General features: G+C 45.4%; 1 protein-coding gene across 1 annotated transcript in view; it reads left to right on the top strand.

Moving 5' to 3' along the window:
- The window catches only part of LOC112218009 (exostosin-like 3), a 42568-nt gene extending 33677 nt beyond the window's left edge, over window positions 1–8891 (top strand). Inside the window, exons 3-6 of the mRNA XM_042300531.1 lie at window positions 489–616; window positions 5426–5570; window positions 5724–5852; window positions 7926–8891. Of these exons, the coding sequence (XP_042156465.1) occupies window positions 489–616; window positions 5426–5570; window positions 5724–5852; window positions 7926–8090 (567 nt within the window). The 3' untranslated portion in view covers window positions 8091–8891. The remainder of the gene's footprint in view (window positions 1–488; window positions 617–5425; window positions 5571–5723; window positions 5853–7925) is intronic.
- Window positions 8892–15825: the final 6934 nt, after the last annotated feature.

Genomic DNA, 15825 nt, shown 5'->3' with positions numbered 1-15825 from the left:
AATATTTATTGCTATTGGACATACCTTCATGTTTTTAAAGAGTGGTTAGTCTAAGAATGTTGTTGAGAAAGGGGGGCTGAGTGGATTGGCCCATGGTTTACTACACTGTGCTCTAGGCCTACTTTAATGACATTCCACATTAGGACTCAAAGGATGCACAACACACTGTTTTTGCTCTGTACTGGAAGTCCTCTATTTTGAAAATGTGACTGCTGGCATGCACACATTATTGGGATTGGATTACAAATGAACTAATAAACAAAATACTAAAATATGTTTTTTCAGTGAAGATTCCTGTGGACTTCCAGTCTTTGCGCTAACACAAGTTAGCGATGGCTTCAGAAAATACCTTCGACTTCCTTCAAACTGCACACAGAGACATAAAAATGGTATCCATGAGTTCATCCATGAGTTAATTTGACTCTGGGGAAGTAGACAAAAGGGCCAAGATGTTGCACTATCCCTTTAACATGTCTCCTGTCCTGCAGGTGGTGCGCACGGAGAAGAACAGCCTCAACAACCGGTTCCTGCCCTGGGACGTCGTGGAGACGGAAGCCATCTTGTCCATCGACGACGACGCCCACCTCCGCCACGACGAGATCATGTTTGGGTTCAGGTCAGTGGGGGGGGTCTGTGTTGGGACCAGTCATAAGAGCCAATGTTCTTTGGAAAAAGAAAGTGCCACATATGCTTTGTGTTTAATAGATTTATAAAGATAAATTTTTCTTTGGAACCCAGCAGACAGATTATCTGTCTACATATAATGACAAATGTGTGAATTGACACTTATTCCAATATTTTTTTAAACTCTAACATTCAGAGAGCTAATATCAATACCATGCATGTCAGTCTCTCTTGGCTAAATGTAGAGGAGAGACTGACTGCATCACTTCTTGTTTTTATAGGAAACATTGTTAAATTCAAAATGTTTGCATAATCAACTTACATACAGCACTGACACACACACTTACCCCACCGGACATGCCACCAGGGGTCTTTTCACAGTCCCAAAATCCAGAACAAAAAAAAGAAACCTTCTTATATAGAGCCATGATTGCGTGGAACTCCTTTCCATCAAAGATATTGTGTGTATGTACTGATATGTAGGTTGTGTGGGACGTTTTACATTTATGTAGTTCAGTCCTTGAGCTGTTCTTGTCTATTAATGTCCTGTATTATTTCATGCTTTGTGTTGGACCCCAGGAAGAGTAGCTGCTGCAACAGCTCGTGCGGATCCTAATAAAATACCAAATACCAACCCACACTGACATTGAAAAGTATTTGAAGCACAGAATATACCACACAAAACAAACACATCTCACTGACCCTGACAGATCAACAAGAGAAAAATGGACCATGTTGAATTTTCAAGCACCACCCGAGCTAGACTTGCCTCACCTTGAATATATACAGTGCATTCGGAAAGTATTCAGACCATTTACTCAGTACTTTGTTGAAGCACCTTTACAGTGATTACAGCCTCGAGTCTTGGGTATGGCACTACAAGCTTGGCACACCTGTACTGGGGGAGTTTCTCAAATTTTTTTCTGTAGATCCTCTCAAGCTCTGTCATGTTGGATGGGGAGTGTCGCTGCACAGCTATTTTCAGGTCTCTCCAGAAATGTTTGGTCGGGTTCAACGGGTTCAAGTCCTGGCTCTGGCTGGGCCACTCAAGGACATTCAGAGACTTGTCCTGAAGCCACTCCTGCGTTGTCTTGGCTGTGTGCTTAGGGTCGTTGTCCTGTTGGAAGGTGAACCTTCGCCCCAGTCTGAGGTCCTGAGTGCTCTGGAGCAAGTTTTTAATCATGTGTCTCACACACTCCCTCTCTCTCCCCATCTCAGGTGACATCTCGTTGGACCTTCCGCTGCCCCGGCTGCCCGCAGGCCCTGTCGCATGACGACTCTCACTTCCACGAGCGCCACAAGTGCATCAACTTCTTTGTCAAGGTGTATGGCTACATGCCCTTAATCTCTCTACTTTGCTGCATTCTTCTTTCCCTCGATCCTGACAAGTCTCCCAGTTCTTGCCGCTGAAAAATATCCCCACAGCATAATCCTGCCACCACCGTGCTTCACCGTAGGGATGGTGCCAGGTTTCCTCCAGACGTTTCCTGGATCAGACCAGCGAATCTTGTTTCTCATGATCTGTGAGTCCTTTAGGTACCTTTTGTCAAACTCCAAGGCGGGCTGTCATGTGCCTTTTACTGAGGAGTGGCTTCCGTGTATCCACTCTAACGTAAAGGCCTGATTGGTGGAGTGCTGCAGAGATGGTTGTCCTTCTGGAAGATTCTCCCATCTCCACAGCGGAACTCTGGAGCTCTGTCAGAGTGACCATCCGGTTCTTGGTCACCTTCCTGACCAAGGTCCTTCTCCCCTGATTGCTCAGTTTGGCCGGGCGGCCAGTTCTAGGAAGAGTCTTGGTGGTTCCAAACTTCTTCCATTTAAGAACAACGGAGGCCACTATGTTCTTGGGGACCTTCAATGCTGCAGACATATTTTGGTACCCTTCCTCAGATCTGTGCCCCAACACAATCCTGTCTCGGAGCTCTATAGACAATTCCTTCGACCGGTCGTGGCTTGTTGGCTTGTTTTTTGTTTTTTTGCTCTGACATGCACTGTCAACTACGGGACCTTATATTGACGTGTGTGCCTTTCCAAATCATGTCCAATCAATTGAATTTACCACAGGTGGACTCCAATCAGGTTGTAGAAACATCTCAAGGATGATCAATGGAAACAGGATGCACCTGAGCGGAGTATTTAATCATTTTTAGAATACGTCTGTAATTAAACAAAAAAATGCTTTCCGAATGCACTGTAATACCATATATAAAGCTACGTTCTTGGATAAAAATAAATAACAAAATGGCCGTGCTAGGGAAATGTAACCCCTCCCAAATCCATAGACGGCGCTCTACATGCAATGACTGAACATATTTTTACAAAATCTTAACCATATTTTGAAGCTATGCATTGTTTACATTCTTGCTGTTCTTAAACAATGGAGAAATAAAACCTCAGCCTATATTTTGGGTTATGATAAAGACATGGTTATGCTATGTCCCTCAGACATTTATAAGTTACATTCTTCAAGGATCAATGGATAAATATCAAGGATTTAATTTACTATTGAACAGCTTTAAATCCCTGGCTGTAGCTTTAAGTACTGTTTAAAGCCTAAGTGGGGACTTATGATTATGTGAACAGCACTCTGTGCATCATCTAAAGGTTAGCCACTGCAGCATGTCCGGGCAGGCAAAATGCTGCACTGTATGAATGGTGTCATTTGTCATTAATTATCCTGAACTCTCCTGGAATGTTTCTCCTCTCCTAGAACTCTCCTGGAATGTTTATCCTCACCTAGAACTCTCCTGGAATGTTTCTCCTCACCTAGAACTCTCCTGGAATGTTTATCCTCACCTAGAACTCTCCTGGAATGTTTCTCCTCACCTAGAACTCTCCTGGAATGTTTCCCCTCACCTTGAACTCTCCTGGAATGTTTCCCCTCACCTTGAACTCTCCTGGAATGTTTCCCCTCACCTTGAACTCTCCTAGAATGTTTCCCCTCACCTTGAACTCTCCTGGAATGTTTCCCCTCACCTTGAACTCTCCTGGAATGTTTCCCCTCACCTTGAACTCTCCTGGAACCTCACCTTGAACTCTCCTGGAATGTTTCCCTCACCTTGAACTCTCCTGGAATGTTTCCCCTCACCTTGAACTCTCCTGGAATGTTTCCCCTCACCTTGAACTCTCCTGGAATGTTTCCCCTCACCTTGAACTCTCCTGGAATGTTTCTCCTCACCTTGAACTCTCCTGGAATGTTTCCCCTCACCTTGAACTCTCCTGGAATGTTTCCCCTCACCTTGAACTCTCCTGGAATGTTTCCCCTCACCTTGAACTATCCTGGAATGTTTCTCCTCACCTAGAACTCTCCTGGAATGTTTCTCCTGACCTTGAACTCTCCTGGAATGTTTCTCCTCACCTAGAACTCTCCTGGAATGTTTCTCCTCACCTTGAACTCTCCTGGAATGTTTCTCCTCACCTTGAACACTCCTGGAATGTTTCTCCTCACCTTGAACTCTCCTAGAATGTTTATCCACACATAGAACTCTCCTGGAATGTTTCTCCTAACTTAGAACAACCGCTCCACTGGGAATTTATAAAGCATGCATGTAATGAGAATGTGCTAGATCGCCAAGGAAAAGGTCTGATGTTTGATAGGAGTATATACTTGACGTGTGTGCACTTATGGAGAATTCCTCTGTTCACCAGAAGTAGAAATGTAGGTAACTCCAGAAGAGGTGTGTGTGCATGCAGAGAGGACATCCCCTCAGAGATGAGGGTGGGTGCAGTGTGTGGGAGAGAAGCGAATGCACAACACATACCTCTATACAGCTCTTCTCCTTGTAGATTGCTGTCTTTGCTGATGAGCTGTAGAGACCTTGTCAGCTAAATCATTTTCATTATAGGCCTTCATGTACAGTACAATATGTATATATTGTGGTCACATTTTGATGACATTCTCTGCTCATTCCCCCCTGTATAATGCTGACTTTTCCTCTACATAATTGAATAAAACTGTATAAGTCTGGTTGGTATCAGTGTATGGTTAGTAACTGTATAAGTCTGGTTTGTATCAGAGTATGGTTAGTAACTGCATAACAGTCTGGTTTGTATCAGTGTATGGTTAGTAACTGTATAAGTCTTGTTTGTATCAGACTATGGTTAGTAACTGTATAAGTCTGGTTTGTATCAGAGTATGGTTAGTAACTGTATAAGTCTGGTTTGTATCAGTGTATGGTTAGTAACTGTATAAGTCTTGTTTGTATCAGACTATGGTCAGTAACTGTATAACAGTCTGGTTTGTATCAGAGTATGGTTAGTAACTGTATAAGTCTGGTTTGTATCAGACTATGGTCAGTAACTGTATAACAGTCTGGTTTGTATCAGAGTATGGTTAGTAACTGTATAAGTCTGGTTTGTATCAGACTATGGTCAGTAACTGTATAACAGTCTGGTTTGTATCAGAGTATGGTTAGTAACTGTATAAGTCTGGTTTGTATCAGACTATGGTCAGTAACTGTATAACAGTCTGGTTTGTATCAGACTATGGTTAGTAACTGTATAACAGTCTGGTTTGTATCAGAGTATGGTCAGTAACTGTATAACAGTCTGGTTTGTATCAGAGTATGGTTAGTAACTGTATAAGTCTGGTTTGTATCAGAGTATGGTTAGTAACTGTATAAGTCTGGTTTGTATCAGACTATGGTCAGTAACTTTATAAGTCTGGTTTGTATCAGTATGGTTAGTAACTGTATAACAGTCTGGTTTGTATCAGAGTATGGTTAGTAACTGTATAACAGTCTGGTTTGTATCAGACTATGGTCAGTAATCGTGTTTCTCTACGTGTCGTTGGGTTTATCAGAGTGTGGAGGGAGGCCAGGGACCGCATCGTGGGCTTCCCTGGGAGGTTCCATGCCTGGGATGTCAACCACCAGTCATGGCTCTATAACTCTAACTACTCCTGTGAACTGTCCATGGTACTGACTGGCGCCGCCTTCTTTCACAAGGTACAGTCCCTCCCCCTATCCCATCATTCAACCCTGTGACCCCTGACCTCTATGCGACATAACTCTGCTGCCAACTTGCCTGTCTTACTCATCCCAATGTTTCAAATATTATGTGCCCTAATGAACATGACTGTGGTTGATCCTCTGCTGCAGTACTATGCGTACCTGTACTCGTACGTTATGCCCCAGGCCATCCGCGACATGGTGGATGAGTACATCAACTGTGAGGACATCGCCATGAACTTCCTGGTGTCGCATATCACCCGCAAGCCCCCTATCAAGGTCAGTGGGCCACGCATGCGCACACACCCACACCGAACGTACACATTTTGAACACACACAGGTACTCTCAAAAACACACACACACCTCGGGCCCTGCTGATTTATTTTTCTGCTCACTTAGACCGACCATTACTCAACCTGACATGTTCGTTATACTGTTGTGAATTATAAATCAGAACACAGCGAGATTGAATTGTTGCCCTAAGCTTGTGTTTCCCTCTAAATCTATCTGCAAGACATTTCTGACTAGTATTTACAGATTTATGGCTTGTGGACTAATTATATCAACCAAGCCAAGTGGAAGTTGTGAGACCCTCAGTTTTAGCCCCTTTGATATACAGAGCCTTGATTCTGAGGTGTTTCTTCGAATTAGTTTGGGAATTTAAGGACATGCTTTGATGGAGTGTGTAACTTGACAGGAATTCTCTGGTAGGAATTAGGCTGGTGAATAGTGTAGGTAGTGGAAGTAAACTCCTGTAACTAAGTGACTTGAATTTTTCTGGAAAATCAGCCTTAAGAGATGCAGTAAGCCTCCATCTTGTTTGTCGTGGACAATTACATTTGTCATTTTGAAGACACTCTTATCCAGAGGGCCTTTCAATTAGATCTGAAGTGCCTCTCTTCAGGGCACAGTGGCAGATTTTTCACCTAGTCGACTCAGGGATTCTAATCAACGACCTTTCAGTTACTGGCCCAATAGCTTTCTGTGCTAGTATTCATTGACACACACTGAGTGTACAAAACATTAACAACACCTGCTCTTTCCATGACATACACTGACCAGGTGAATTCAGATGAAAGCTGTGATCCCTTATTGATGTCACCGGTTAAATCCACTTCAATCAGTGTAGATGAAGGGGAGGGGGCAGGTTAAAGAAGGATGTTTAAGCCTTGAGACAGTTGAGACATGGATTGTGTATGTGTGCCGTTCAGAGGGTGAATTGGCTAGACAAAATATTGAAGTTCCTTTGAACTGGGTATGGTACTAGGTGCCAGGCGGACCTTTTTTTTGTCAAGAACTGCAATGCTGCTGGGTTTTTCAGGCTCAACAGTTACCCGTGTGTATCAAGAATGGTCCACCACCCAAAGGACATCCAGCCAACTTGACACAACTGTGGGAAGCATTGGAGTCAACATGGGCCAGCGTCCCTGTGGAACACTTTTGAGACCTTGTAGAGTCCATGCCCCAATGAATTGAGGCTGTTCTGAGGGCAAGGGGAGGTGCAACGCAATGCTTGGTATACTCTGTGTACGACCATATGTTACGACTGCATGTTCACGGTATCAACAAAGCAATAGAAGTGGTTGTTACATTGTAATTAGATATGTATACACACTCCCACCCTGTCTCACACACTCCCACCCTGTCTCACACACTCCCACCCTGTCTCACACACTCCCACCCTGTCTCACACACTCCCACCCTGTCTCACACACTCCCACCCTGTCTCACACACTCACACCCTGTCTCACACACTCACACCCTGTCTCACACACTCCCACCCTGTCTCACACACTCACACCCTGTCTCACACACTCACACCCTGTCTCACACACTCACACCCTGTCTCACACACTCACACCCTGTCTCACACACACTCACACCCTGTCTCACACACTCACACCCTGTCTTACACACTCACACCCTGTTTCACACGCTCACACCCTCTCACACACTCACACCCTGTCTCACACACTCACACTCTGTCTCACACACTCCCACCCTGTCTCACACACTCACACCCTGTCTCACACACTCACACCCTGTCTCACACACTCACACCCTGTCTCACACACTCACACCCTGTCTCACACACTCACACCCTGTCTCACACACTCACACCCTGTCTCATTACACTCACACCCTGTCTGTTGCCACACTCACACCCTGTCTCACACACTCCCACCCTGTCTCACACACTCACACCCTGTCTCACACACTCACACCCTGTCTCACACACTCACACCTTTGTCTCACACACTCCCTTTCTCCCCATCTCAGGTGACATCTTTGTTGGACCTTCCGCTGAATTAGGCTGCCCGCAGGTAAACCCTGTCACATGACACTCTCAGCCTCCCTTCCACAGACACTCTTATCCAGAGCGCCACAAGTGCATCAACTTCTTTGTCAAGGTGTATGGCTACATGCCCTTACTCTACACGCAGTTCCGCGTGGACTCTGTGCTCTTCAAGACGCGCCTGCCCCACGACAAGACTAAGTGCTTCAAGTTCATCTAGCCCAGGGCTAGGCCCAGCTAAGAACGTTGGGCAGAACGGAGCTAGAGACTGAGGAACTCAGGCAGGACGGAAGAGAGAGCAGACAGGACTGGTTCTGAGAAAGAGGGAGGTTTTGGGATGAGGGCTTAAACCCAGGAATGGATGAATGAGACAGACCACACCTTCACTGGAAGCTGAGAAGAACCTCTGCCAATCAAGAAGCCTTTTCATTTTTTTTTAACGTAATTGTATTCTTCATCATGTCGTTCATGTGTGTTACATCATCAACTACTACAGATTTAATTTAGCTTGTTATGGGCCTGCAGAGAGAAAGAGGAGAGGACGCTGGCAACACTGCCTGTCCAAGGACAATGACTTAACTTGACTCTGCAAGACAAACTCAAACTGGCATTGTAAACGGACTGGTTTTAAACTGACACAGGGAGAGAATGAGACAGTGGACTGTCACGTGGGCCAGCCCTGAGCTCCTGAATTACTAGCTAGACAACGGACTGGTTTTAAACTGACACAGGGAGAGAATGAGACAGTGGACTGCCACGTGGGCCAGCCATGAGCTCCTGAATTACTAGCTAGACAACGGACTGGTTTTAAACTGACACAGGGAGAGAATGAGACAGTGGACTGTCACGTGGGCCAGCCATGAGCTCCTGAATTACTAGCTAGACAACGGACTGGTTTTAAACTGACACAGGGAAGAATGAGACAGTGGACTGTCACGTGGGCCAGCCCTGAGCTCCTGAATTACTAGCTAGACAACGGACTGGTTTTAAACTGACACAGGGAGAGAATGAGACAGTGGACTGCCACTGGGCCAGCCCTGAGCTCCTGAATTACTAGCTAGACAACGGACTGGTTTTAAACTGACACAGGGAGAGAATGAGACTGTGGACTGCCACGTCTGGGCCAGCCCTGAGCTCCTGAATTACTAGCTAGACAACGGACTGGTTTTAAACTGACACAGGGAGAGAATGAGACAGTGGACTGCCACGTCCAGCCCTGAGCTCCTGAATTACTAGCTAGACAACGGACTGGTTTTAAACTGACACAGGGAGAGAATGAGACAGTGGACTGCATCATGTCGTCAAGGGCCAGCCCTGAGCTCCTGAATTACTAGCAGACAACGGACTGGTTTTAAACTGACACAGGGAGAGAATGAGACAGTGGACTGCCCCACGTGGGCCAGCCCTGAGCTCCTGAATTACTAGCTAGACAACGGACTGGTTTTAAACTGACACAGGGAGAGAATGAGACAGTGGACTGCACTGGAAGCTGGGCCAGCCCTGAGCTCCTGAATTACTAGCTCAGACAACGGACTGGTTTTAAACTGACACAGGGAGAGAATGAGACAGTGGACTGCCACGTGGGCCAGCCCTGAGCACCTGAAATACTAGCTAGACAACGGACTGGTTTTAAACTGACACAGGGAGAGAATGAGACAGTGGACTGCCACGTGGGCCAGCCCTGAGCACCTGAAATACTAGCTAGACAACGGACTGGTTTTAAACTGACACAGGGAGAGAATGAGACAGTGGACTGCCACGTGGGCCAGCCCTGAGCTCCTGAATTACTAGCTAGACAACGGACTGGTTTTAAACTGACACAGGGAGAGAATGAGACAGTGGACTGCCACGTGGGCCAGCCCTGAGCACCTGAAATACTAGCTAGACAACGGACTGGTTTTAAACTGACACAGGGAGAGAATGAGACAGTGGACTGCCACGTGGGCCAGCCCTGAGCTCCTGAATCACTAGCTAGACAACGGACTGGTTTTAAACTGACACAGGGAGAGAATGAGACAGTGGACTGTCACGTGGGCCAGCCCTGAGCTCCTGAATTACTAGCTAGACAACAGACTGGTTTTAAACTGACACAGGGAGAGAATGAGACAGTGGACTGTCACGTGGGCCAGCCCTGAGCTCCTGAATTACTAGCTAGACAACAGACTGGTTTTAAACTGACACAGGGAGAGAATGAGACAGTGGACTGTCACGTGGGCCAGCCATGAGCTCCTGAATTACTAGCTAGACAACGGACTGGTTTTAAACTGACACAGGGAGAGAATGAGACAGTGGACTGTCACGTGGGCCAGTCCTGAGCTCCTGAATTACTAGCTAGACAACGGACTGGTTTTAAACTGACACAGGGAGAGAATGAGACAGTGGACTGTCACGTGGGCCAGCCCTGAGCTCCTGAATTACTAGCTAGACAACGGACTGGTTTTAAACTGACACAGGGAGAGAATGAGACAGTGGACTGTCACGTGGGCCAGCCCTGAGCTCCTGAATTACTAGCTAGACAACAGACTGGTTTTAAACTGACACAGGGAGAGAATGAGACAGTGGACTGTCACGTGGGCCAGCCATGAGCTCCTGAATTACTAGCTAGACATTTCACCCTTTGACAGAGGAACAGAGGAACAGAGAAACAGAGAACAAACCATTTGTCATTGCACACATTGTTTTGTTTTTTGTCGTTTATTTTATATTTGTAAACTAATTTGACATGTATTTACTCTACTCTTGTATATGAAACCGTGAGAGAAGCACAGAAGGTCACAGAAGTATTCTTTTTTTACATGGTGTTTAATAGTGTAAATCTCCATGTGGGATGGTCAGTCGTCACCAGAACCTCTTGTTATTAGCTGACCCATAGAATCACTAGAACGGGTATAGGCCCTCAGACCATGTCAATTTCACAGGAGATTATATTTCTATGGGCAGACCTAAACTAAGCTAGAAAGTGGTCTTTGTCATTCTGTCTTTAAATGACCTCAGATGGAGACTACAGGACCATTATGCCACAAGTTCTACAAGTTTACCAGAAAAATCTGTAAAATATTCATAGGAAACTGTATTAGTTGGAATCCACTTACCTAACACATTCATTAAGCCTACAGCAGACTACATTGGTGTAAAGTCAGACCTTGGCTTTTTTCTGACTTTTTGGATGTTAGTGATATTGGTCTACCAATGGTTATTGTTAAATGTCTGAGTAGTCCTAATTAAGTGTTCAGTAATGGAGTAGGGTGACGTTGCCCCTAGATGCCGATCTTGGGTCAGTTTTTAACTTCTCCCACTAATGGTTAATGTTAGGATTGGGGAGGGGAAGCCGATTCCAGATCTGGACTTAGGGGAAACTTCCCACAGGGGCATCAATTGTACAAGGAATTGAAAAATAAGCTTATTTCGACTCTGAAGATGTTTTGGTGTTTCTGTCTCTCATCATGATGGTCCAATCATGTCAAAGGTTACAGTTTCATTCAGTTTGAACCTTCAAAAGGAGCTTCTTCTCTGTACAGCGTCTCCATGTCGGTCCCTCAAGTTTAATTTCATAACGATTTCATGCTCAATGAATGTTTTTTTTTGCCAAATAGGTACGATGTTATATGCTGAAAAACAGCACAATGTTTTGTAAAGTGCACAATGCAGTCTGGTACCCCCCCGTTAGACGGTACTCTTCCACCTTGGCCACCCCCACCCCCCAAAAAAATAGGTCCCCCGGCTATGAAAATGGCAGCGCCCGCCCTTGTACTATGCAGCCCTTATTACTTAATGTACTTTGACCATTTCTGGCTTCATTCCATTCATTTGACTGGATGATATAAACTAACAATGCATCCTTTATTTGAGATGATTCAGGAGAGATGACAACACTGTTGATCAGAAAATAGGATCGGTCTTACTCTGGGAGGCTATTTTTATAGAACTCAACATTATCGCCCCACATATACTTTCTGTATATATATTTAATTGAATATATTAAATGGATCTTCTAAGGCTTGCTTCTAAAGGGGTTTGTGAATAGAAATGACTGCAATAAAATGGAATGTGATCTTGGTCATAAGCTCTCAGACAACGGAACCTGCTCCCTCGACTGACCCGGCATCAGTGGGCCCCATTACAACACTAACGAAAACCAAACCAAGTGTTATTTGTGACATGCTTTGTAAAGAACTGGTGTAGTCTAACAGTGAAATGCTTACTTACCCTTTCCAACAATGTAGAGAGAACGATAATAACACAAGGAATAAATCCACAATGAGTAAAGATAACTTGGCTTTATACACGGGGCACCAGTACGGAGTTGATGTGCAGGGAATGAGGTAGATATGTACATATAGGTAGGGGTTAAGTGACTTGGCAATAGGATAGATAATAAGCACTAGCAGCAGCGTATGTGATGAGTCAAGAGTTGATGCAAAAGGGGGTCAGTGCAGATAGTTTGGGTAGCTATTTGGTTCACTATTTAGCAATCTTAAGGTTTGGGGGTAGAAGCTGTTCAGGGTTCTATTGGTTTCAGACTTGATGCATAGGTACCGCTTGTCTATGCATGAGGCCCAGTGATGTACTGGGCCTCATGCACTGTAGCGCCTTGCGGTTGGATGCTAAGCAGTTGCCATATCAAGCGATGATGCAGCCAGTCAAGATGGTGCAGCTGTAGAACTTTATGAGGATCTGAGGGCCCAGGCCAAATCTTTTCATCCTCCTGAGGGGGAAGAGGTGTTGTCGTGCCTTCTTCACGACCGTGTTGGTTTGTTTGGACCATGTTAATTCCTTAGTGATGTGGATGCCGAGGAACGAGACGCTCTCAACCCGCTCCACTACAGCCGAGTGCTACGGGGCGATAGTGATTTAGACGGGTTACCTTGGCATTCTTGGACACAGGGTCTATGGTGGTCTGCTTGAAACATGTAGGTATTACAGACTGGGTCCTGGAGAGGTTGAAAATGTCTGAAGACACTTGCCAGCTGATCAGAGCATGCTCTTTGTACCCGTCCTGTGAACCCATCTGACCCCGCGGTGAATGTTAATCTGTTTTAAAGGTCTTACTCACATCGGCTATGGCGAGCGAAATCAAACAGTCGTCCGGAACAGCTGGTGCTCTCGTGCATTCCGCTAGGCGAGCATTTCGCTCGTCTGGTAGACTTCCGTCACTAGGCAGCTCATGACTGGGTTTCCCTTTCTAATCCTTGATCGTTTGCAAGCTCTGCCACATCCGAGTGTCAGAACCGGTGTAGTAGGATTCGATTTTAGTCCTGTATCGAGGCTTTGCCTGGTTGACGGCTCGTCAGAGGTCGTAGTGGGATTTAGTGTCCCTGCTCCTTGAAAGCGGTAGCTCGATGTGGCAATGACTGCACGTCGTAAAACTTGCCCTAAAATGCAGACCTGGGATCAACTCTAGCCTGCACCAATCTTAACCGGATCCTTTCAGGTGAAAAGCAAAACTGATCTGAGATCAGGACTTTGAGACAACAACAGTCTGAGTATGTGCTCAGTTAAACCGGTTTTATTACTCTGGGTCAATCCATTTGCAATAAGGTGCAGTAGCTTCAGTTTGAGCTCCAGATTTAGGCTGCATCATTACCTGGCTGACAGACTTCTGACATTTCCTGAGGCAGGGAGGGTTCTGGTCGGGTGACGTCTCACACAGTGCTTTGAAAGTCCCACCTCCATCCTTCCCCTTTCAGTTTTCTTCGGGGCCAGTGGCACAGGAGGTTTTGCCATGGCAACAAGCAAGGAAAGAGGGCCAGGAAAAAGCAGACACTCGTTCCTTTAGCCAGGTGTTTAAGTGTTCTGAAACTGTGCTCCTGTGACTGTCCCTCACCCAACCCTGGGTCTTGTTCATTATACACCAAACAGACTGAAGCAGAGGGAATATATGGATTTAGTCCAATAAGAAAGGCTTGTTTTGATTTAGTTTTAATTTACAACACTAAAGCTTTTTGCTTGTGTTCGCTAATGAATATGGCCCTGGACTAGCACCTGCAACTACTACTGCCAGCCCTGTTCTGTACCAGACTGACCAATGATGACAGGGTAAAACAAACCATTGAAGGCCAAACATGGAATTAAAGTTGGTTAAAAACATGGCTCTGACTCGTGTCGTTCTTTCGTCGTCCAGCTCCCCGTCTCCTCCTTTACCGCAGAAATAGAACAGTAGGCCTACATTCCTGACATGGAATGCTTCATTCTCTCGACCCACATGTTATTAGCCACTTCATGAGCTTGTTCAGCTTAGTCCATGATACTGCAAGATAGACTTTGGGATTTAGTCAGCAAACTGGGTCTCAAACTAGACTAGAGCAATGTGTCACCAATCTCACCATGGGAGAATCTCAATTGCATACTCCTCACCTCCTCAAAACCCATTGGAGGAGAAGGTCACAGGGGAGCGAGCTCTGGTTTTCTCATCCAATCGGGTTTTGAGGAGGCGAGGAGAGTGGATGTGAGGAGTATGCAATTGAGATTGTCACACTGACTCCATTCCACAGGACTTTGTGTTGTTTGGCTGTTTGCTGCAGGACACCTGGCCCAATGGGAGTGGGGTGTTGGGCAACATGCCTGAACTAAACACTGAGCCTCTGACATCACAGAGAGAGGAGAGATGAGAGAATACACTCCCGCACCCCACTGCTCCAGCCAGGAGTGAGGAGGAGGTTCTTGTTACAGTAAAACATGGGTGCTACTACTACCAGTGTTCACCTCTTCGAACATGTTTCACAGTCAAATGTGTGTCCAGTCCTGCTTCAGGGTCAGCAGGACACGTGTCATGATACTACTGTGTGGAATGCTGCTTGTCATACAGTAGGTCTATTCCTCACCAGGGATTCTCTACATAGAAATAGAATAAATAGATTATATTTCCATGGAAGAACATAGTGTGGAGATGTTGTGACATTCATGCAGGGTGACACAATAGCTCTAATTTGTGACACATTAAAGGTGCTGGGTTGGCCACCAACCGGTCGATCTCCAAGGCCTTCCTAGTCGATCACCAACTATTTCTGTAAAAAAACAACAATAAAGCCTTCTATGTGTTTCACGCTGTTGGCGGTATGTGCACTTGGTTCTGCTGCCCTAGTACCGGGAAGGTAAATTGTTCCCAGAGAGCCAATCAAGTGCCCCTATAGGCACACCGCTGGCCAACCAGATAGCTCCGACCATGGTGTCTGCACAGTGTTCTCGAGCCATAGACTTTAAAAAGAAGTCTCGTTGCACAGCAAAGAGACCCAACGAATACAGTGAAGAACTGCTGTTTTTACATGTAAGTTTATGTTCTAGTTCTTATTCAACAATGTGAACACACCTTTACAAGCCACCAGCACTGCAGCTGCAATGAATGAGTTTAGCAAAGTGTGTCGATAAGCTTGTGTAGTTATTATTAGCTGCTTGTCTTCTTTTAAATCGAGGAATATTTCACTTTCTCTGGTCATAGGAGTAACAACATTCATTTGTGCATGAGGCAGAAGTAATGCAGTGTTATTTGAGTTTCACCATCAGCTGGAAGACGGTCCCCTTTTCTCCACAGAGGGAAGGAGGGCGGGGGGACTGTGAGCGAGAGGCAGCCTCGCCTCTCCTCCCTCCCTCCCCTCAGATTGACCATCAGATGCAAGCTAATTATTATGCTCACTAATTTGTGCCTCACAAGTAATACAACAAATGATCTATTACCAGTGTGATCATATACCTAAATGTTCTAAATTTAATTTCAAAATGACCTGAGAAACAACATTGGCAGGGCAATTCAAGCATAGCCAATGCAGTGATAATGTATTGGGCCTCATTGCTACAGAACTGTTTTTAATTGGTTAATGTTGCATAGGCTTAAGATTTTTCAGTCATGTTTAAAAAAAAATAATCTGAGTGGTAGATTTCAGCTTGCATTTTGACTCAGAAAGTGATCGACCACTGGGGTACAGTGCTGCGTTTTGATTCTGCAGCTATGTTTAAAAGAC

The sequence above is a fragment of the Oncorhynchus tshawytscha genome, linkage group LG18 (assembly GCF_018296145.1).
Source record: "Oncorhynchus tshawytscha isolate Ot180627B linkage group LG18, Otsh_v2.0, whole genome shotgun sequence".
Lineage (NCBI taxonomy): Eukaryota > Metazoa > Chordata > Actinopteri > Salmoniformes > Salmonidae > Oncorhynchus > Oncorhynchus tshawytscha.
This window is presented reverse-complemented; position numbering and strand designations above follow the sequence as displayed.